This window comes from Glandiceps talaboti, chromosome 2, assembly GCF_964340395.1.
Source record: "Glandiceps talaboti chromosome 2, keGlaTala1.1, whole genome shotgun sequence".
Classification (NCBI taxonomy): domain Eukaryota; kingdom Metazoa; phylum Hemichordata; class Enteropneusta; family Spengelidae; genus Glandiceps; species Glandiceps talaboti.
In genome coordinates, this window is record NC_135550.1 from 21,571,692 (window position 1) to 21,594,619 (window position 22,928).

The 22,928-nt window shown below is 35.0% G+C and overlaps 2 protein-coding genes across 2 annotated transcripts in view; one reads left to right on the top strand and one right to left on the bottom strand.

Annotated features, from left to right (window-relative positions):
• Positions 1 to 607: 607 nt before the first annotated feature.
• LOC144451320 (saccharopine dehydrogenase-like oxidoreductase) lies at positions 608 to 8,464 on the bottom strand. Its single transcript, XM_078142128.1, has 11 exons — positions 8,281 to 8,464; positions 6,542 to 6,648; positions 5,954 to 6,034; positions 5,375 to 5,504; positions 4,583 to 4,632; positions 4,055 to 4,185; positions 3,683 to 3,800; positions 3,104 to 3,223; positions 2,390 to 2,555; positions 1,772 to 1,853; positions 608 to 1,487 (listed from the first exon to the last, which is right to left on the bottom strand). Exons 1-11 carry the CDS (start codon positions 8,462 to 8,464, stop codon positions 1,379 to 1,381), a joined length of 1,278 nt encoding a protein of 425 aa, XP_077998254.1. The 3' UTR covers positions 608 to 1,378.
• Positions 8,465 to 11,170: 2,706 nt separating this feature from the next.
• The window catches only part of LOC144453544 (uncharacterized), a 42,430-nt gene continuing 30,672 nt past the window's right edge, over positions 11,171 to 22,928 (top strand). Inside the window, exons 1-2 of the mRNA XM_078144858.1 lie at positions 11,171 to 11,314; positions 18,288 to 18,436. Of these exons, the coding sequence (XP_078000984.1) occupies positions 18,340 to 18,436 (97 nt within the window). The 5' untranslated portion in view covers positions 11,171 to 11,314; positions 18,288 to 18,339. The remainder of the gene's footprint in view (positions 11,315 to 18,287; positions 18,437 to 22,928) is intronic.

Genomic DNA, 22,928 nt, shown 5'->3' on the forward strand with positions numbered 1-22,928 from the left:
ACATATGGAAGTCATAACTTGTATTATCAATTTTGATTCAGAAACGTGTATTGAAAATGATTAATAGCCAAAGTTGCCTTGTGCTAGTACATGCATTATAACATAGTCCTTGTAACATTGCATTTGATGGGTTATATGATTAAATCTCACTATATCTACTCAATAGGTCTTTCCATAGTCTCTGTTACCCAGATTCTCATCACTGCGGGCTCTGCTATGAGACCACCCAGACGAGAGTCTGGGGAAATGTAACCACAATCGCCTGCACTGGATCTCTTACCCAGAGCAATGCATGCTGGGGAATACTTCACATCCAACAATCCAGGTACCTTTGCGAAATATTATCATGTGTCGTCAAGTGACTGATACATCTTAATTACAACAAACAGGCATCATAAACCCATTTTTCATGACTTGACAGAAATGTACTGTATGACTTCTGGTGCGGGCGACTTTGGATTACATTTCCCCAGATTCTCATCTGGGTGGTCTCAGTCTAGTTAACCAATGTTATCAAACATTCAAACACATACAACAACACCTACAGGAAACCAACCACAAACATATATGCTTGCACCAAAATAGCTTGTTTATTGAGAATTACAAAGTCATAGTAAATATCATACCAAAGATTTATAAAGCATACATCATAGCACATAGAAATCCAATGGGTCTCAAATAAACTTTGCATTATAGCTAGTATGTGCATCATGTTCAATTCAATCCCGTAAATAAATGTTGGCTCAGTATAATCTAAAAATTCTGTATTTTAGAATATTTTGGTTCCAAATGAAATACTTGAAGTATTGCACATAAAAATTCCTATTATTTGGTTATTGTGTAAACCACCCTTTTATCAAATATAACAATATTGGTATTAGAATATACTAAAACACAATTTGAATACTTTTGAATTATCATATTTGTTTTAGTGACCTTCAATAAACAACAGAATCAAAACCGACATTTCTTTGATTTGAATAAATTTGCAACTTTCTTTACATATCTATCCTCTTTAGAGTCATTTGATACTACAAATTTGACAAGCTTACTGACAAAACATTCACACATGGCTAAATACCATATCTAAAGAGTCACCTGCACTGAGCATTTTGCTTGCATTGAAAAAGTTACTAAAAATTTGGAAAGTTTTCAGAAGATCAAATAGATGACAAAACCCAGGTTTTACCACCAAAGCTCCAATAACTAAATGATATATGTTGTATATTAAGTACTCCTATTTTTTGAACTTGGCTAAAATGTTGGTATGGGTTTATTCTGAACTTTTGCTATATAATTTAAGTTGTTTGTTTTAAGTCATAGATACATTTATTGTCAGACCATCGCTATAGCAAGTACAGTAGTCTGTGATTGACCATTACTTTGTTTTAGCTTCACTGACCACTGTAAACTTCATACCATGCTTGTCGAGATTCTCTATCAGCTTGGTGTTTGCAAAGGCTGCCCCAGGTGAGTAAACACCACCACTGCAACAAACAAACATACAAACACAATATAACAATAATAATTGTCTGCAATTAAACACTACTGTCTATGATGATACATGTATAACATAATGTCCTGTAACCCTTGACAACTGTCAATCACTATAACTGCTATTGTCAACATGCATGTCTCTGCTATATATAAAATGACAAAATCACACTGCACAAAAGTTCACGTATCTGTGAAATGACAAAACATAACCACTAGATGTTAACTTTTTCCAGTAAATAACAGAACAGGTTTATACACTGTACCATATACCTACCTATCAGGCAGTGCTTCTTGCTCAGAGAGTAATGTCAGACCAGCTTGTACAATGGCAATAGGAGTGGCCACATAACCTGGCTCTGTAATGAAAACAACACAAAAAACAAAAACAAATAAACATATAAACAACTAGATAAATGAGTATCAGAACATAAGTAACAATCAAATGAAGCAATGAACAGATAGATAACAGAAATAATAAATAATGTATTTCATTTTTCACTCACTCACTCACTCACTTGCTTGCACACTCACTCACACCCACTCACTCACTCACTCACTCACTCACTCACTCTCACTGATTGATTGATTGACTGACTGACTGACTGATGCAATCAATCAGTACACTTTGTTTGTTTGTTATGTTATGATACATATTATGATAATACCTAAATGTGATGCATGCTATTCTCTACATATCAACATTTGTACTGATATTGATAATGACATACCTGAATCTGTCAAAATACTGACACTGTGTTTGACATCTGAGGAGATTCCTGATACACACATTCACAGATTTACATATCAAACATTTACTATGACTACTTATTATCCTTTTTGTGTGTAAGAGTGCAATGCTACAATAAAGTATGTGTGTAGTCATATTTCCCACCTGGTCCTGCTACCTTGGTAACCATTTTCATATCATTTGTTGTCATGTTTTCATCTTTCTTACTGAATCCCTCTCCAAAGAATGTCATTGTAAAAGATGTAGTGGCCATCTGTTCTCTGGTTGGTCCTTCATGTGTTACCATGCCAACAGAAAACAACTTAGGAAACTGTGTGACACAAATTGTGCAAAAGAGCAAATTAGTTGATACAATATCACACAATCTGATCTATATCACCTGATAAACCAGATTTCTGTTGTAGCTTTAGAGTTCCACACACATGGTGCAGCATGACCACCAAAGGAACTGAGTCTATAGTTGGGTCCAAACAGTAAATACTTGGTCTGATGATCAGTGTGTACAAAGATTAGGCTTCACAGGAAAAGTGTCTTACAAGTAAGACAGTAAAGACAACGTAACACTTTATAGGTGGCCAGGAGAACTTTGTAATCAATTCTGTATTGTACTGGCAACCAGTGACAGTTGTTGAGTATAATGTGTTCACGTTTCACCCACAATTTATTTAGAAAGACAGGTAAATTTATCGACATTAGAATAAAATGGTTGCCAGTTTGAGAACACTGCACTGGCCCAACGGTCAAATAATACAGCCCAAACTCAAATTCTTCAAACAAGGTGCAAGGAGGTATACAGAGTACTTTTCATGTCAAGTCTGTATCACATGTCAAAGTTGTCAGAGAAATAAAGTTTCATACCTTCTCCAGTAGAGTTCTTCCAAACTTAAATTTGGCCAAGACACCAAACATCAAACCAACAACCATCATTGGGATCAGGTAGAGAAGACTTGCTACAGTGAAGTAGGCACCAAACTGAAGCTGCTCAAGATAATGAGAAAGTTAATTATCATGGTGAAAGTATCAATTGGTGAAGTCTAACAGAGTAAATGAAGCAATGTACACTAAACATGATTTGAGACAAATTAGCTGGTCTTGGCTGGCTGACAATCTCATTGCCATGGTTGATAAGCACTATTTGATTGTTGTGAATGTTTTGAATAGCATTCATACTTTACCCAAAACAACATTGCTGGAATGTATTACATGTATGATATTCACATACTGAGATGCATGTCTGAATATGCATGCACACTCAATAGCACGAGACAAACACACATGCATACACGCATGAACGCACGCATGCATGCATGAACACATGTAAACATGCACACACACGCGCACATGCACACGCACACACACACACACACACACACACACACACACACACACACACACACACAAATAAGATATCCTTTCAATCATCTTGGTATAGCTTACTGGTCTTTTTTCTTCATTTTCATACTGGAATCGTTGTGTTCTTCTGACAACTGATGCATCAGCTCCAAGAAATGGTAAGCAATATTTACCCACATCAGGATTGAAAAATAAGGCTCCTCTATAGAAAGCAAACATCATTTGATAAAATAATTTGATAAAATGAACTTTGAGCATTGTACATTTCATCTATTGTACCATTTCCTTAACTCTGCTGCTTCCCTGTTTTAATATTGGTTCATAGTCCAGAGATGCAGAGTAGATTTACAGTAGAGGTGTATTGATTTAAGGCAAAGTTGACAGTCAGCTGACATGATAAGAAAGCTTTGACAAACATATTTTATAATGCAATGAATTTACTACAAACATTCTAACCTTTTGGGCAACTTCGGCTCCAATCTTGGCAATGGTTGTGGATTCAACTGTTTGCGTATTTTCCTCAGATTACCTTGATCAGCAAAGCCATGAATGGCAGACTGCCAGGTGGCATAATGAATATTAGTTCCCTATATAGAGATATTTAAATAAAACAATTATGGGGTAGCTTGTGAGATATGTAGGATACACTGTAAATTTGCTATGTTTAATTGGAAATGGATGTTAATTAATAAAATATGTTAGTTTCATTCACTGAACATAGGTGGAAGTGACGTGCAGGTCTTGCGAGGAAATATTCCCCAGGTAGGTTGTAGACCACTACCCTCCCCTATGAACCTAGATTTTGCATCAAGGTATTATGTTGTTTGATACCATCATTCTATCAAACTTTTATGTTCCTGAAATTTCCAGCTTTTGATCTCAGTGAATGAAACCAGAGTTATTGATAATGACAAGACTGTAGTGCAAAGCTACAATATGAAAAATACACAAGATGTTGCTTTGATGTCCATGCTATATTCTTACCTTTGGTCCACTATGGAATGTCAGAAAACTTTCAGCTGTGGTGAGCACACCTGTAACAATATATGTGTACAATAATGTAAGACATCAAGAACATTACAAAAACCTGTGAGATGTACTCATCTTTAAGAATGACTGAATGAATATGGCCATTGTCATGTCATTATTACATATGTAGCAGAGATTTATACTTGCACCGATGCACACGCATACAAGTGGTATTTATACTGCAGCGCAATACCAAAGATATTACTGCATACCTGCATGTGAATGATATGCCAATGAGCACATGGTTGTTCATTCTACACAAAAAGCGAGTGATCGCATAGTGTCATTTTTATGGAAAGTTGTTGTTTCAGATAAACACAACAGAACCCCATGTCAAGCGAGTGCAAGTGTGGGTACTCTGGGGTATTTGCACTCATGCTTGAAGTGTTTTCTGCTGCACTTTCACTCTATGCTTATGAAAGGACTGCCACAGAGAACACTGCAAGCACTTGTGCAAATATGCCACACTTTTGCACTCATTTGTCACAGGGTTCTGTCATATTAATAGACATTTCTCAGTCTAAACTTTGAACTACGGTATATAGTCTCTACTATTTTACAGTAAGTTGCAATACATACACAGATTTATTAAACTACATTGCAAACTTCTTTCCTGCTAGTTTTAGAATTCTATGTTGTGTAAATAATACTTCCATACTGCAGTGTACCAGTACATACATCTTATAAGGTGCTTTTTATCTTTCAAATGGGAAGGTTATGAATTATGTTATGAATTATGCAACATACCTGGAAATTTCTCTTTCAAGAACAGTACTCCCATATCAGCTGGAATGCTATCAAACCCACAACTTCCAACAACATACACATTATTCTCCTTTGCCAGGCTGTGATATTTTAACTGCATGTTCTCCAAAAACTGATTAGAAAATTCCAAGAAGACACATGTTTAGTTACACAGCAGTAAATCTTTATACATTGTACTTATCAATGCACTATTTTGAGCAAACAATGTCAGTGCTGGTGAATCGAGCATTTGCTGTCATAGTGCTATATTTTGTTATTGTATGACACCATTGTCAACCCAATATTCAAATAAAACTGCACACTTTTGAAAACAACTGTAAACCATTCATTTTTGCAAATTAGTGTACTCATTATGCAAGCAGTATCAACCAATAACGATATCAAGGTGTTTTACAACATCATACAAAATATGAATATCATAATATCCTTAATGTATAGACTTGAGATACAAAACATCAGCCTTTGGAATCACCTCACTGTCTCAATCGTTCTGACCAATCACTAATCATTTTTGCCTTTACGCATATGCCCACATCAAGCAAATACGATAACACATCTTACTTGAGGTTCACCACTGATATCCAAATGATGGGCTCCATTCTCTACACAGGCTTTGACAACCTGTTCTCCCCAAAAACGGTACTGTAATGATAAAACCACAATTTCAAGTTATAAATATGCCTTGCTTGTTCTACAAGATAAATTGTATACCATGCTCAATCTAGAGTTTCAAATAGTGTACTTGCAAAGTCTTTCTGATGAATGTATAACAATGGCAGATGAACTATCCACAAGCTACCACAGACACAAACTACAACTACTTATTGTGAGAAGTTGATATAACCTTTAAACATATGTGATGTGATTACACTCACAGTAGGGTGATGATTCTGATAGCAAGTTTTTTTTCTAAAGTGGAGGCACACACAACCTCATTCAATGTTTACACTATCTTGCAGGGTGATTTGTTCCACACAACAAAGGCACCACTCTTACTCATGTGTGTAATCTACCATGTGCAATGACAATAGTTTGATTTGTGACTACCTCAGTTTGCCAATAGCACATCTTCCATAGTAATATCATTGTGGCAAACTGAGAAGATAAATCAATGCAAGAGCTAAGCAATGAGGCAAGCAGTTGACTTACTGGTCCTACACAGTTCATAACCAACTTGGCTTGTTGACAAAGTTTAGCCATTGAGTCCCCATCATTTACATCAGCAATAATGACTTCAACATTATCCAGTTGTTTACCTGTGCAATGAAATGAAATCTGTCTTTAAAATAGCAATGATTAGCGAAATCAACTATTTTCACTCTTGTCTTCAGATAATCAATTTGATATATGGTGGGAATAGACATTGTGAGAAGAGATGGCTGCCACTGTTGAATAGAAGAGATCAATGCTTTAGATTCCAGGCCTCTGTATGTACGACTGGAATACTGGGATGAACCATGAGTGCAACACATCAAGGAGACTGTCATTGTTTTAAAGCTAAAAGGTGTGTTTGAAGTTAGTACATCTGACATTTTTAGTATACTTTCACTTTCCTGTATAAAGGATGTGTATATATGAGCAACCCAGACAGCAATATCTACAGTTAGTTCCAATTTGAAATTAGCAAAAAAGACTTTTCTTCACATCCTGATTGCTTTGATACCTTTATGGATACTTTACTGCTACATTTGGCACAAACACTTTAAAATGAACTGTAGAAGTACTGACCACAACATCACAATAAGAAGACTAATTGACTCTCTTTAACCATTTCTTTTACTAACAACTTTAATATGCAAATGAGACCAGAACACTTTTTTTCCTAACATGATAATCTTCTTAATGGTTTTCATAATCAATATCCTTGAGAATGACACTAAATCAAACTTCTTATGGTAACATTTATAGTTTATACAATTCATAGATTTGTCTCACTATTTCAAAGCTCCTGTAGCACTAACAATTGTTGCAGAATTGATGGTAATTTACTTCCAAAGACTGAAAGATGTATAAGTTTGTTAATTTAATGTTTTCTATTACATTCACTTTTCTTTTCTAGATCCATTCACACCATATGATTCTACCGATCTACCTAAGAACAATTTTTTTTATTGTAGTTACTTTCCCCCATAGCAATAATTTCATCACCATTGAGCACTATCACTCGTACATCAAATCACTCTATCATGGGACTATGATCAGATTTAAAAGACTGTCAGTTAAAGGTGCCAGAAGAAAGACAAGTTTCAACATGACAAGTTTTGGCCTTCAGTGAAGATACTTATTTTTGATAAGGTTCCTCCCAACCCCGTCATGAGCACTTGACTATAAAATACAAATATAAAATACAAATTATTTTCCGTTTAAAAGTTTAACTAACACCAAATATTTTGTTTTACAATCCAGTTCAGAGGGTCACATGATTGCACAAGCAAGAAGAAAGCATAGCAATAGCATTTTCGATTGCCTGAATTAAATAAATGTATGTAACTCCATGGATGTATAGGTGAGACATCTATGGTAACTCGAACGTGACAAATTATAGAAGACACCAAATCATGCACACGTAATATTGTGCCACAGTTGCAGTTCCGATTGTGTCCTTCTGGTAGGTACGTCTACCCCTGTGGTGGACTTCACCATAGACCCTCCACCAAGCGGAGGGTCTGACTTTACACAACATTGTGCTCAAGTAAACAGTTTCCAATAATTTTACATGCAATTCGATTAAATATACCTGGGATTCAAAGGGAAATAAAGTTCAGCGCTTACAAACGAAATATTCTGGTTTCACGATTGATCGCTGGTGTTATGACAACACACATGTGACTGTGCTCGAAACTGCGTATGACACTGTGCAAAGAGAGATGGGCGTGCGCGATTCTCACCTGTTTCTTTCTGTGCTTGTTGCAATATGCCATCAAGTTTAGATTTATTGCGACCTGCAACTGCCCATTTCAGATCTTTCTCTTTTTCAGTGACACGGGCAAGTTCCTCAACCACAAATTGGCCCGTAAACCCTGTTGCTCCAAAGACGACCACGTCGAACTTTCTCTCCAGGGGCGCAGCCATGTTTAAATGTTTACACTCAGAAGTGATAGCGCCCCCTAGAAAGTCGCGGCGCTGTACGTATGCTATGTACCCTACACACAGTCAGTGTACACTCGTACGTGTAGGGTCTATGGTACAATATTAGCATGTATACACAGGGACACGTATTGCTTAGATTATTAGATTATCGAGGAAAGTATGACACGAATCTTGCTACTACAAGTGTATCAATATACCCTCTATATTAGGAGATACTAGTAACTAACATTGGGGAGGGGGGAATATATTCAAGTCAAACATTGTCATAGTTTGCCTAGTCTGTAGACATTGCAATTGAGGAAAACAACAGTATATTAGAAACAAACGAAATATTCATGAGATGAGGATGACTATTTTACCCAGGATTTTTTATCTTAAAAGAATTCATTTAGAACATGAAGAAAAAATACAAAAGAATAAAAATAACAAATATGCCCAATTTTACTAGCCTATTAATAGGCATAAAGTGCACACATTTCGATGGCAACACATTTACCGTATGAAAAAGTGAATTTTTTGTTATTAACACACAAAAAAATGTGTAGCACAATTAGCTTACAAAAGTGTGACATATCAGGATTACAGGTACTTGTAGTCTGGAATCAGGAATTAGCTGATATATAACATTTTAAAATTTCGGAATAGACTGAGTATGAAATAGAATCCTTTCAATGTAGAGGGGAAATGAATTCATTGGGCTCGAAGTTCACAAAGTTTCTCAAAACAAACCCAGGAAAGAAAAAAACTTAAAAACAGAAAGAAAAAACCCTCAAAATCAAAACTAACGCTACAATTATTGCAGCTAAATAATCAGCATACAGAGATGGCAACGATAACAGTGACGACACTGGCAGCAACAATAGGGAAAAGCAGTGTTTCTTAGATTATTTTTTTTCCTTGTCTACAGGCTAAACATAACATTGTGACGAATATGTGTCCCCCACCTTTGTAAAAACAAAACAAAACAAAAAAACAAACCTCCTGCCCTCACCTTGTAGTGTATTGATACATTTGTAGTACCAGGATTCGTGTGATATTACGAAAACAACAATATAATATAAGCAATATTATTACGTGTCCCTGTGAGAGCAACAGCAACGTTCGCCAACACTACACATGCAGAAATAACAGATTATAGCTTGTAAGGAGCGAGATCAATATGTTCAATGTAGGATAAAAAACTAAACTCTTACTTTATCCCACACCCAAAAAAACGATTGTACTTTTAGTGGATCTGTTTTGTACCCCTAGATACAAATATTTCGTTTTAAAATGTCGTGAAATTGAGAAATGGAAGAATTTTTGCTATAGTAAATGCATGGCACTAAAAAATAAAGTAAAGTGTGACAAAAGAACTATTTACTATCAGTCCTCATTACACACTGGCTTTGTATTCATAGCACTACATACTACTACATACTGATTTGAAATTGATTGTACTGTCTATCTGAAACATTTTCAATTTTGGCCAATTTAGTTAGAGCATGGAAGTATACTTCCATGGTTAGAGGTGGTGGGAGTCTGAAGCCTAACTAAAAAAATAGTGTTTTTTTTTATCTGAACTATTGCTCTCGCCCCTAACACGGCAGCCAATAAACTCAAACAGAAAAAAAGTAAAATAGTTTAATAAAGGCCAATTACATGTAATATATTCCACATGAACGCATTCACGTTTAATGAAAATTATGAAACTTTTGTAGATTTGGTATGCCTTGATGTTGAGTTTAAGCCACAGAAAGTTATGAACATGAAGTGCACGAAATTCACTGAGGCAACTGATTATTAAATGCAAATGTTTGTGTGTTATTGTTTCCAAAAAAATGGAAACGGTGGTCGATTTACAACACTCTGACATAATCATCCATCGTCGAGAATTGTAATTACTGATAGATGTGAATGACCCAATCTGGACCCAATGGTCAGCATGCATGCATGGACAACCCAGCATGCACCATCACCATGGCTGGTTCAATCGAATCTTTGTTTTGTTTGTCTGTGGTCTGCGACAGAATTGTATTGACCTTTCAACCCGGAACATACCATTTTATAATGGAGGTACACTAAATAGTATTTATACTCTCGGTACATTTATGCGTAATTTGACTATGCGTTAACTGCCTACATACATAGGTTGCATTAGATTTACAGTCAGTATGAAAACTTATTATTTGAAATATATTTTTTACCCTTTAACCTTGTAAAATATTCTTTACGATATAAAAGCCTTACCTATGTGAAGTGTATGAACAATGACATTTGCATCTAATTAATATTCTGATGTCATTACAGGCTTACTTGCTTGTTGCATTCAATTCACAATAATGGCGATAGAGTGTAGTGTATGAGAGACAAGTCTGTTGGATATGTTATTATTTTAGCTCTACATATTTACCTTATTATACTTTTGGATTTGACTGCACCATCGCAACAACAAGCAAATTTTCAAAGTACAAATAGCATCGCGCCAAATTGTTGTTTTACAGAACTCCACGACCTCCGAAGCAGACGACTGAATCGGTCAAAATGAAGACGAACGATTGCCACAGCTGATAGCACTGGACAGTGAATATTAGTGTTCTGTAGTTTGCGCACTTTTGTGTGTACTTACGACACCAAACAGCTAATTTGGTCGTACGCTAGCATTGCTTTTGCTACGAACTTTTAGCCATGGTCGTTTAAATCCTGTGGATTATATTTTACATTCACCAAATTCAGTTGTTCGTTCTCGAAACGATTGCTACCAACGAGCTGATCAGTGATGTCGAAAACTTCATTCAACTTGCAAGCCATGTCAATACGGTCATTGGAATTTGAGTATTTTTAGTTTCCAAGGTAAGAGATCCGAAAGTTAAGTCAACATTATATGTTCAAAATGACCTTAGAATTACGTAAGATAGGTTTTTGCATTTTAAGCCTGGGTCCCAAGGCAAGGCTTTGACACGAAAGTGACCAGTATTTTTATTTTACAAGAGATACACCTTCAGGTAGACACGTTAAATGCCAAACAACAGATCGCAATTGTTTATATATTAAACTTGGCGAATTCGTCTAAGCGATTTACTTTGTTTTTAAATGTTTGTCAAAAAAATCGTGTACCAAATTTGTCTTGGAGGAATAAATTTCACTGACAGATGTTACTATAGGTGTATCATTTAAATGATAAAGCCCCAATCTAATTTGGCAGGGTACTTTTAACTGGCACCTGGTGTAGGAAGTGCATGTAAATTGTTTAGCTTACTATATACACTGAATTGACTTTGTTATATAATTGATTGAAGTTGTTTAGTGTTAGATACAAACATATTTTGATTGTGTACTTAACAAATGCAAAGCAAACTGTAGGACAAGTAAGTATTCAAGGATATCGAATTCGTTCTCTTTATTTATACAGAATCTTGCACTTGCTGTTGAACCATAGACCCTACACCAAAGGGTCTATGGTTGAACTTAGCCAACAATTTAAGAAAAGGTTTAAATTTGTGCAAAATGTAGGTTCTCCACAATTCAATTTTATCTGACCATCTCTTATAAAACAAAAATAGCAATACGACATGCATGTAAGCAAGCATAAGCAGTATGGTTTCATCATCAGGGTTTGAGAGTGAGAATATTTAACTGCTATGTTTTAGAGGATGAAAATCCTATCATTTGTTTTAAACCCATCTGCCAAAATAACAAGACATTAACACTGCACAGTTAAACTGATTAACAGAGATATTAATAATTTCTTAACCAAAGCTAAATGATTGGAAACAGTATTGTTATATTATTTCTCACATTTTCCCAATGGATTTATGCATGTGTATGTAGAGTGCTTAACTACAAAGTAAGTGTTATCTTGGATTGAACATAATCAAAAAGATAATATCTATACAGTAATTGGATTTTATCATATGAGGAAGCTATTCCCCCAGGCTGACCAAGAAATTGTCATATCAAGTTACCCAGCTGTAAGTGTGGTATCTTGTCAAGAACTCTAATTCTAAAGTTGACATCCTTCTGACTAGGATGCATGAAGGAAGTTGTGATAGACTGGTGGGTTGATTCAGGTTGCATTTCACTGAACCCATTGTCAGTGTGGCATGATGTGTGATGCATTTCCCTTGCACAGTGAGTGATTATATCTGGCTGGCAGTGGTAGTGTAGAGAGATGACTTGAGGATGACTGGTGAAAATTTCACATTTTATATAAAGGTTTAATACCAGTAAATTATAGTAGTGTAGTCATATTTAATATATCTTTTTGTGTCCCTGGGTTAGAAGGTTGTTATCTGAATTCACTAATATCAAATTTATAGTAAAACCATAAGTCAGTACATGTATTACTATCCTTTAAGGATGTTATTTGTGAATGAAAATGTAAAAGTACAGTGGCCTTTACATTATGATTGATTGATTAATGTGTACTGCCATACCCACTTACCATAGGATCACTCATGCTAACATAAGTGATCTTACAGAGGAGGGGTTCCATAATACCGGGTATAACCAATCAATCATACAGTAGACATGCCACTGTGTGATTAACCTGCAGTGGCTGCAGATGGAGCAGGATGATGTTTTTATTCTAACTGTTATGTACAATCTTTCTAGGTTTGAAGCCCCTATGGCCCTAGGGGATGGGGCATTAGTGAAGGAGTGCCAACTTTCATAGACATCAACAAAAGACAAGTATGCACACAATAGTATTCAGCTGATTTGTATTAAACCAGAGTTCCTTTCTTTACAGAATAGGGGCTTTGTTATATGCTTGCAGTAAACATCTTTGAAGTGTCCTCTAGAATTTTGCAGTGAAATGGAGTTTGGTACTCATTTCTGTATAACACAGACAGCATGACACCAGAATTCAGGAACAGTTCTCAGATTATCTGATTTCTTTTGTGTTGTAAATGAAAAATATCACAAAATTGTACTGATAGTGATTTCTGTCACCACGATTGCAATTGAGAAAGTAGTTTATTTTTCTGATCATTCTTATTTGATTTCTTACACCAGTATCTGCAGCTGATGATAGTATTTGTTTTTGTTGGTGACAGAATGATTAATTTTGGGTGGAGATAAGAATGCATGTCTTCTGGTGCATCTGACCCCATTTTCAAAATGGCTTACATTTTTAAAAAAAGGTGACAATGCTGATGTTAGATGCATGAAAATTTCAAATACAACAGTAAGAAATATTGCTATCATAACTCATACTGGTGCACTGAAGCATCACATTTTACATGTGTAGGTATAATTGGATCATCGTAAATGAATACATTCAAGTGAACTAAACTTTTAAGTCTGAAATGATGTCCTTCGCCCACACATTTGCTTTCTTTCTTATCAAAATATCTCAAGGAAAATTGTCAAAAGTTATAAACAGAGTTTTGGTTCAAGATAATAAGATTAGAAGGACTCTAAGCTGATGTGGTCCCCCATTTTACCCAAGTTGAAGAATAAGAAACAAAACATGAAGGCCAGTCTTTGAGTCAATATTGACCCACCAAAGTGGTATCATCACCATGCTTATTATAAAGATCTCATACAGGCGATGAAAGTAGTTACCCTCACTCACCACAAAGCATTTGCATATGATTTTCTAGATTCAGCCACTCTTAAAATTACTAAAATGTAGTCGGTGTGTAGAACAAGTGAGAAAAAGAACAAAACATGTCATCTAACACTAGCTATGATACAGGGTTTAATTTTTAGACTGGCTTTCAAAGTGTGTAAACAGAGAATGGAAAGTAAAGGTTTTTTTGAGATCTTGAAATGTGAGGAGCGATTGTTTGGAGAGTTTTGAATGTCGGTGTACCTATATATTGAGACTGTTTAGAGGTAACAAAGGTCTGACCCAATGATATCTAATGAGTGAACACTTTTCAAGAGGGGTGTCTGACGGTGATACTTTGCGTGTCAGCTCTGGCTAAATCCATGTATAAAAAACGACCTAAGGTACATAGCATGCCTGGTGTGGTTGCATTCCAAACAATAATGTTGCAACAATTACAGGTAATGTGATGTTATATTTACATTGGAAACAAAAGATTGTTTTAATTGGACATTTTATTAAGTAGTTGTTTCAGGAGTTAATTGTTGATTGTAGTACTTGCTTTTGACTGAGTTTATGTATAACAGCAATAGGGATACCATAGTTTTTGAAAGGAAGTTGTGCTACAATCATACATGAAGCACCAACAATTATGGCTGCATGGTCCAACTTTAATACTAAATTAAACTCAGACCACTAATGAAGTGGTCTGAGATACTAATGATACAAATGTTATTTTACTGAATGAGTTTTAGTTTGAACCAATGGAACAGCAAGAATTTAAAGCTCATTTGCATAAAGAAATAACACATATGACAACACTTTGTACCAAACTACTGAAACTGTGTGATTGTGAGAAATGAAAGTAGTCACAAGGATGAAACATAGAAAGGTAGAAATGTGATGTAAGAGAAGTCACTGTTGATTATTTTGTGAATTGGTAAAACTGTATGAAAATGATGTTGGACATTATTCAGTTTCATCTTCGAGGAGTTCATACATTGCAGATGAAATGTAAATATAGGTTGAATGAGTCTGGAAAATATTGAGGCAGGATAGTCAGTTGACAGAAAGTTTGAATTGTAATTTATGTGAGTTAAAGTGTCATGTTTAATAGACAGGGGATTATTTTGAGGTGAGATAAATACCTGACTGGTGGACATTTTTGAGTAACATACAGTATGCATGACATAATTTAATAATTTATCTCATATAGTCCCCATGTCTCATTTATTAACATGAATTCCATTCCACAACTTTTGACATGGTCCTTTCCTTTCAGGATCTTGTTTGTAATGGAATAAGAATGCTTGGTAGCCTAGTTTCTAAGCTGTGAATTTCTGTGAGTCCCCGTCCTTGGCAAGAAATACGTCACACAAAATAGATGCTATTAAACGTTTTGTGAACTACTAGTATCTCTTCCATTCACTCTGACACTTCATTCAATCTAATGTTATAAATACTTGATGAGTAGGATAGTTCAACGTTGTAAACAATAGAATACCTGTAGATGACATTAATTATCCATAGGTCATTTCCACATCATGTAAATAGTGACTTTGTGTGTGAGACAACTGAATGTACATTTAGCCACAGACATCTTAAAAGTTATAACAAGCAGAGGTCACTTTTAGAAATTGTAGTCCACAGCCTGTAAAAGTTGTTTTTGTGGTCAACCTGTACAGGTGTTAAAACAAGTCTCTTGATAATATATTACTATAGCTAAAACTTATACAATCAAGTGTTCTATGAGTGCAATTTGCAAAAGGAGCACTAGACAAGTTGTAATCATAGTTTTGTATGCATGAATGAACATCAACAGACAGCCAGAGGGCTGGATGCTTGTGACGCAAGTATACCAGTTTGATCAACAACTTCAAAGCTGAATTTATTGGGGTTCTCTCATTTTGCATGTCCCTGTATGCAAATTTGAGGCAAGAGAGGTACAGTGAAGTTATTGTGTGTAGGAAGGGGAGGAGTAGTTGTTTCAGAAAAGAACCAGTTACATGATGGAGAGGAAGCAAGAGCATGTAATATGTGTTTATCATAGCAACTGAACTGTTCAAATTTCAAGATTTCAGTGTATACGTAGGGTAGCTCTTGCAATATGAGATGCCCTTACTCGGTTTCTTTTTTTCCCTTTCTTTTTTTAAATACTTTCACTGTGTTTAAATTTTCTGCATGTTTTCATCACAATAACTAGTATGTTTAATATATTCAAGGTACAAGGTCAACTGCAGTAAACCTGTTATATAAACAAAAAAATGTAATAAATGCCATCTATTAATAACTGAAAACAAATGTGAAAATAGAAAAGTATTGTCACTCATGGTGACATACCATACCGGTACACACTTTACAGGTTAACCAAAAGTAATTACTCAGAAACATAACAAGTTTTTGGTTTATAAGTGTCTGTTGTAATTAGTGTTAGATTAATTAGATGAATCATGGCAAATGCAGATTTGCAATTTGAATACATATTCCAGGTTGATTGACAGTTGATTGAAATTAATAATCAATATTTGGAATTTATGGATTCAAAAACATATTGCTATTTTGATGATTATCATTCGTTTTGTTTGCATTCTGATAAACTCCAGTCATCAGACCATACACCAACTGTGGGGTGTCACTGAGTTCAATGAACAAACCCTAAAAATAGCTAAGGTTATCGAGCATTCTGAGGTCATCTGTGGACAGGTGGGCTAGTTAGAGTGTCTTGAGTTGTTGGGAGTAGTTTAGAAACTTTTCCAGGCATGAAGTTGACCTGTCATTTTATGTTTAATTGCTTTTGTTCCGAATTACAGGTTTTATGCACTTTGAGGACACTCATTCTCTTCGTTATAAAAAAACACCCCGCTGATGATTTATAATGACCATGGATATAGTAAGGTAATGATGGTGAAAATCATAATACAGTTATAGACTCCTTGAAATAGGTGCATTTGCAATCTATGGCTCATTTTGGTGAAATAATTCTAGTAAACAAGTGGTAGCTGCCAGGAGTGTCTTTGTCATGCTAACACAAGGTGCTGGACCTTTGGGAAACATTGTGTGGTGACTGAAAGGCCTTGTTGTTGCACTAAGTGCTTGCTATAGAATGAAATGGCAGACGTGATTTCAAGCACTATAATGAAGTTGACATGAAAACATTTCAAATTATCTGACTTGTATGGAATTATTGTTGTTATATTACAATTGGAGAGGTGGGCAAATCAAAATTTCAACATTTATGAGGAATAGAATATGAATGAAGCCGTAGCTGATTAATACTGTCATTAGAAATCTTCTTCACCATTCCTCTTTGAACATATTTCTATAGTGTAGCTATCTTTGTGCTATTATCAGGATATTGCTTTTCAGTAGTTACTAAAAACCCCACCATTAATTGGCTCAGACCAAAAGTTTCAGGAGGTGTAATCTCAACGTAGCCTTGGTCTTTTATTTTGCAAAGGAACAGAAAACGAAAAGCAGAAAACAACACCTTTAACTCATAAAATTTTAATTGGCTCACTGGTAGATGTTGAAACTCCCATGAGACAGATAGGCAAATAAAGTTTAAAATAGTACCAGTTATAGTGTGTATGTTTGTCAGGTAGGCTGAGTTCTGTCAGATTAGTTATCATCTGATCTTACCTGCTGATGTTACTCAAGGTTATTGGGTTGAAAGGACAACTGTACAGAGAGAACAATAGTGTGAGGTAACATCATCCCTTTAATGTACTGTGACATGCATATTAAAACTCACTGGATCCCAAATTCTGGACACTTACCTATATTGCGAGTGTATTATATTTATGGCATAATTGCCAGTTGTTGTAAAAAGAAGAATAGCTATTGGTAATCAAGTTTTTTGAGTTCTCGTAAAATATTGTCACTGTATACCATGTAAGTGTCTAGGCTTGCTACATTTGTGTGTGCAAACCCTGATAACAGACTGACTGTGATGAATACAGTTAAACTGACACATAATCTTATAAATTAACCAACATTTGAAGGGAAATTCTGGTCAATTTATACATACGTCCAGCTTGGTACCATATCCATTTCATTTACACTCTAGCCTTAGTACATGTAGGTCTTACCAGGAGGGCATGGACCACAAATGTAACCTAGTACTTTCATCACTCAGACAGTACACACAGTGAACATTTCATATATTCAGTATCCTTGAAGAGAAAATCACTTTCTTGTTATGGATCTTTAATCATTTATACTGTAGTTGCATTCAATTTTATTACACTACTGTGTTGTCTTTCATTTTGACAGGTATATGCAAATGACCAATGTCTAACATAAGCACACAACGTCAGCTCAAACTATGGATACAGATAATGGGAACACAGAGGAAAATTGTGACACAACACTTATACATGTACTTCAAGACACCAGTAAGGTAGAAGGCATTCCACAACAAGGTAAGTTCAAAGCTTTTTCAGATACCCAGTGTTATAATATCTTTGTAGCCAGTATCAAAAGGTGATAGCTGATTGTTGAGTTGCGATTATAGCTGTTCACAGGAGAATATCACTGTTCTCATTTGACATTTGTTTTTAACTGTTTTCATAACTATAGTCTTTCCATGTTGAATAAAATTGTTTTACTTTTAGAACTCTTCCAGCAAAGATTAGTAAATCTGGTAAACATACGGTATCCTGATGTTAACTTTGAGTTTTATAAAAAATATACACACACATTGAAAGTAATACTGATTAAAGATCTGTAACAAGAAAAGTGATTTTCAGAATATTTTACAAACATATTTTGTATGAATTTCCTTTGATTCCATATACAAATTACTCAATAATTCATGTTAAATGTGAAAGAACACAGTTTGTTGATCCTGGCAATACAGTATAAAAGTAGGTCTATAAATGTACAAACTATGAGATCAGTGAACACTGTGGTCAGTCTGCATAACTTGTCATATTAGCTTTTGTCTATCCTTATGATATGAATGCCAATAAAAACCTATGTAGTACGTGGACTGTCACTCCATAAATCTTAAACAGTTTCTAGTATTCAATAACTTGATTACGTCTCTAGTCAGGTTAGATTTCCTGTGTTGGTATTGTATAGTGTCAAATTTAGTAGACCAAGGCTGAAACAAGTTTAGTGTTAAATACACACTTGGTTTGAAGAGTGTTAAGTGGCTGTAGACCTTGAGACCCTTTTACCTCAGGATAATTTCTTCCTAAGGTTTCATCACGACTGACTTCCTTCCTGATATTGTTTACTTGTCTATGACCAGTTTCCTTCCCAATTCCTCACACATTTCATGGCCGGGCTTCAGGTCAGGTTTGTATGTACCGGTATACATTTTATCTATCACATCATGTTTAAAGTCGCTGTCAGATATAGACATCAAATTTTAACTAGTCACGTTTACAGATTTCAGTGAGTGTAAATGTTAGTGATGATTTTTTTTTGTTGGGGACGTAGGACTAATATTGTGAGGCAAGGTATTCTGAATGTTCAAAAAAAGGCTCAGATTGTGTTTAGCAGACTGGTAAAAAAAGGTTTTGTATAGTATCATATTAGTTGAATTGGTCAGTGACGTTTGTGGACAGATAAGTCTTTTCTATGTGTCTGTACATAGGTTACATATTTCTGAAATTTGGTGCCATGTTGTCCATAGAAAAAATCAAAGGTAGGAAAGACACCTTAATGTGAATTAAAAGTTTCTTGGTACTAGTAGTTATAGAGTTAAGAGCAAAGACAGGAACATGGTCATAAAATAAATCACTTGAAAAGTGCCGTTGACTTAATATTCATGACGTTGATGCTTTAACTTGAGTGTTGGCTGAGTGGGTGTAATGTGTGGGGTGGGTGATTATTAGTTACGTGTGGTTTCTATGTAGTTCCCAGTCATTCATTCATATACAACGTCTGTCTACACACATATTACTGCTTCTACTGTCTCATATGTTGTGGAAACAAATTTTTGAACCAAGGATTAATGAAGGATGCGAGCTTACAGTTCAGGTGAGTTTTGTAGATATACTGTTGTGAACAATGTCCAAATCATTGACATCTTGTCTACATTGTGTTTGCTTAGGCTGATTGTCTTTAGGGTGAAAGTTAATGTACAGTAGTTTAATTGTAAATATGGACTTTATATAGTACAGAGCAATGTGTGTGTCAACATTTCTGTCAATATGTCTGACATACAGTTGAGAAAATTTTTCATAGAAATTATTCTGAACTGTGAATATCAAAACTAGGTAGTTGAAGTTGTAGGAAATATCACAATAGATCTAAGAACCGTGTTTTCCTGTGAGTCACTTTCACTGTGGGGTTCTCCGGCTGTGGTTGTTCCTGATGACTGAGGACGTATAACAACTTTGACAGCTTTCATATAATATGATCACACTGTCACGTAGTATCGGCAATTCAGTAGAAATCAAATGAAGTTAGTAAGGTATGTGAATGTGTTTTGTTATTTCAATAGATATTTACATTCTTTTGATTTTCTTCTCCAAAATATCCCTTGGACATAGATTGTTATTACTGTTACACTCCCCAGTATCAACAACTACTTTTAAAGGAAACCAACCCTTAGTTAAAGTGGACACAATAACAACACTCAAGACAAAATGACATGTAAAGCTGTGCCCTAAGCTTAAATCCAAATCACTACAAAATGTGATTTTGACACGTTTTAGGTGTGTCTGTACTTTGGTACTGTTTTCAATCTATACACATAGGTGTGACCAGTCTGGAACACTGTGCACCCAGACATACATATGACTGAGTCACAGCTCTCACCATTGTAATCCTACCTACCTATACAAAATGTAGGCTATTTTAGTAGGAGAGATGAATGTCCAATAATTTGATCTGAGTTCATAATATGGATACTATTGCTGTCATGAAATTTACCCTCTGACCGTTGCTATGTATGGTATGCAGGTTGTCATAATTGTTGACTCAAGCTAAAAATGTATTTGTGATATTTCATGTAAGTATAGACGACTGCTCCAGTTCCTTAGTGTCAGAAAATTACTGTAAAAAAAACCTGTAGGTCAGTATTATATGCATTATTGTTTTTGCTGATTTTTTTCTGCAAATAGACACTTGTCAAGTGTCAATCAAAAATAAATAAGTGTAATTGGATATTGTTCTAAGAAAGACTGCTAGTAGATGATAGTATATGTAATGAAATCTTACATACATTGTAAAACAGTAATTAGAGAAAATAGACACACGTATAAATCAAACAAAACAGTTTGTCTTTTAACCTTTTGTGACAGCTTGATCAGTCATGTACATCTCATGGGGAGGTGTGACGACATTTCAAATAGGGAGCTAAATAGAGCAAGATTCCAATATTTGAGAAAGTCAAAAAGTCACATTTTTGGCCATTTACACCAAAACATTTGACCCTAAATGTGAGCTGTCCAGGTGGTGTGGGACATTCTTGTCTCCACTGGAGTAGAAAAACGTAACATATGGTAGACTAGTTAGATAGTACATCCACAGGTTTGTCATAATGGCTTGATGGTAAAATCAATACACAAATGATTTCAAGTACATATTTATAATAATAGCATGCTAATGGCTAATTAAACAGTCAATACTTAGTCAGTAATATATTCTCTTGCTATGTCAATATTATTCATCATTATATAACAAACAAGCTGGGGATGACCTATCTCTAAGGTTGACCAACTCAATTTCCTATGCTTGATTGATTGAGAAAATCAAAATGATTTAATATTTCATGTAAAGAAGTAATTTAATGAATTAATTTTCTGTTGACTTGGTTTGTGAAATGCACTTCCTCTTGGGACGTTAGCGTATTTTAATACTCAATATCTAAGACATGGTAATATTAGGGATACTCTCATTGGAAATTTAGAAAGTATAAATTTGAGAAAAGCCAAATAAGTCTCAATCTGTGACATCAGTATACAGGACACAAAACTTCTTGATTTGAGTGACTTAGTTTGCTACTATACTAGATTCAGTGAAAAATTTTTTTTTTTTTTTTGATTTTTTAAGGATATAGTCAACATACCAGATTGTTGTTAACATGTTGTAGACATTTTATATTTGAAGGTTAGGCTGTATATTGGTATGACAGCACATGTTGAAGCATGTGATGACACAAGGTTAATCTTTTGATTTGTGTGAAAGACAAAGGCCTCTAGTCTATTTTACATTACTATTGTTATCCTTAGAAAGTGAAAAGTAGGGATAACTTAGTAAATCCACAGGACCAAGGAAGCACTTAGTAGGCACAGAGTCTGTAAGTGAATTTCAAGTACTGTTTTTGTTTCCATGGTTTAAGAATTCAATTGATAGTAACATTATCTTGTTTCTGTTGTATGTTAGTCAAGTTTGCCACAAACAAATCCAAAAGCAATTACAATGTATGTGTTAGTCTCCAAATACATGTATGTCAAGGGAAAGATAGATTCTTTGTGCAAACATTGCCATAGTTTCAAAAAGATATTAATGGATTTTAGTAAATCCATAACTTTGTATATTGTGAATTGTAAACTAGTTGTTTGTTACTCAAATTATATCTTGTCTCCAATTTATTCCTACTTTAGTATTTGTGTTGGGCTACTAAAAACCGTAGTTACTCTATATTACTTTTTGGAAACACACATTTAATCACATTCCAGTGTTTTTGTTCAGGGCAGTAAGCAGGTAAAATCTACCAGGGTTCCCCAGTAATTTTACCGGGGTTCCCAAACAAAATTATGGTACATTATATGGGAAACCATGCAACCTTTACCCTTTTCCCCCTATCTATTACTGGGGTTCCCCATCCTTAGCAAAAACGCTGCATTCATTTTTGTATGCAAAAAACTTGTTATTATCTCAGTTGATGTATGTGCTCAGTAATGATGATAACTTCATATTCATATTTATAATTACCTAACTCAAACTCACCAGAAA

Bases quoted from the DNA above. Each gene is read 5' to 3' on its own strand.
- LOC144451320 (XM_078142128.1), bottom strand. From the start codon at position 8,464: ATGGCTGCGCCCCTGGAGAGAAAGTTCGACGTGGTCGTCTTTGGAGCA. The intron at 5,505-5,953 runs GTAAGATGTGTT...TTTTCTAATCAG, and splicing joins ATATCAGTGGTGAACCTCAA to TTTTTGGAGAACATGCAGTT. The intron at 3,801-4,054 runs GTTAGAATGTTT...TGCTTTCTATAG, and splicing joins GAGCCGAAGTTGCCCAAAAG to AGGAGCCTTATTTTTCAATC.